General features: G+C 34.0%; 1 protein-coding gene across 1 annotated transcript in view; it reads left to right on the top strand.

Annotated features, from left to right (window-relative positions):
* Nucleotides 1-623: 623 nt before the first annotated feature.
* The window catches only part of LOC138863695 (major royal jelly protein 5-like), a 579-nt gene continuing 36 nt past the window's right edge, over nucleotides 624-1166 (top strand). Inside the window, exon 1 of the mRNA XM_070128508.1 lies at nucleotides 624-1166. This exon is cut by the window's right edge and continues 36 nt beyond it. Coding sequence (XP_069984609.1) covers nucleotides 624-1166 — 543 coding nt within the window.

Below are 1166 nucleotides of genomic sequence, written 5' to 3'. Positions count from 1 at the left end.
CGTGGACTATCATTATTTCCGTTTCTTGGGAGAATAAAAGACATTAACAAGTCAGTGATAATCTTATAATAATGATAAAGATTGTAATAATGATTATGATAATGAAGATAGCGATGATGATAATGGTAATGATGATGATGATGTAGATGATATTGATGATGGTGATGATGACGATAATGATAATGATAATGTTAATGATAATCATAATCATAACTATTAAGAGAATGATGATAATGTTAGTAACAAATATTATACTGACGATGATGATAATGGTAATAATGATAATTAAATTGATAATAATGATAGCAAAAATTACAGTAATGAGTGTCTTAATAGCATTGAAAATAACAGTGATAAATAGAATGATTATTGTGAAAGTAAAGTTAATCATAATGATGAAATAATAGTAATGATTATAATGATAATGATAATAATGTATGGTAATAATGATAGTGATAATGATGATAATAACAATGATAATGATAATGATGGTAGCAACAATACTGATGATAAAGATGATTATAATAATGATTATAATAATAATAATAATGATAACAATAATGATTATGATGATAATGATATGCATGATGATAAAAATAATAACAACAAAAATAGTAATATCAATGCAAGGTATAGGTTCCAGACTATCCCTCTCGCTAGTACGAATAAAATGTCAGAAACAGCATAGACAGCATGGGCAGCATGACAGCATGAACAGCATAGACACCATGGACAGCATAGACACCATGGACAGCATAGACACCATGGACAGCATAGACACCATGGACAGCATAGACACCATGGACAGCATAGACACCATGGACAGCATAAACAGTATAGACATCATGGACAGCATAGACACCATGGACAGCATAAACAGTATAGACACCATGGACAGCATAGACACCATGGACAGCATAGACGCCATGGACAGCATAGACAGTATAGACACCATGGACAGCATAGACACCATGGACAGCATAGACACCATGGACAGCATAGACACTATGGACAGCATAGACACCATGGACAGCATAGACACCATGGACAGCATAGACACCATGGACAGCATAGACACCATGGACAGCATAAACAGTATAGACACCATGGACAGCATAGACAGCATAGACACCATGGACAGCATAGACACCATGGACAGCATAGAC

Source organism: Penaeus vannamei, chromosome 13 (genome assembly GCF_042767895.1).
Source record: "Penaeus vannamei isolate JL-2024 chromosome 13, ASM4276789v1, whole genome shotgun sequence".
In the NCBI taxonomy this organism is placed as follows: domain Eukaryota; kingdom Metazoa; phylum Arthropoda; class Malacostraca; order Decapoda; family Penaeidae; genus Penaeus; species Penaeus vannamei.
Note: the sequence above shows the minus strand (reverse complement) of the source record. Positions and strands in the feature narration are given on the sequence as shown.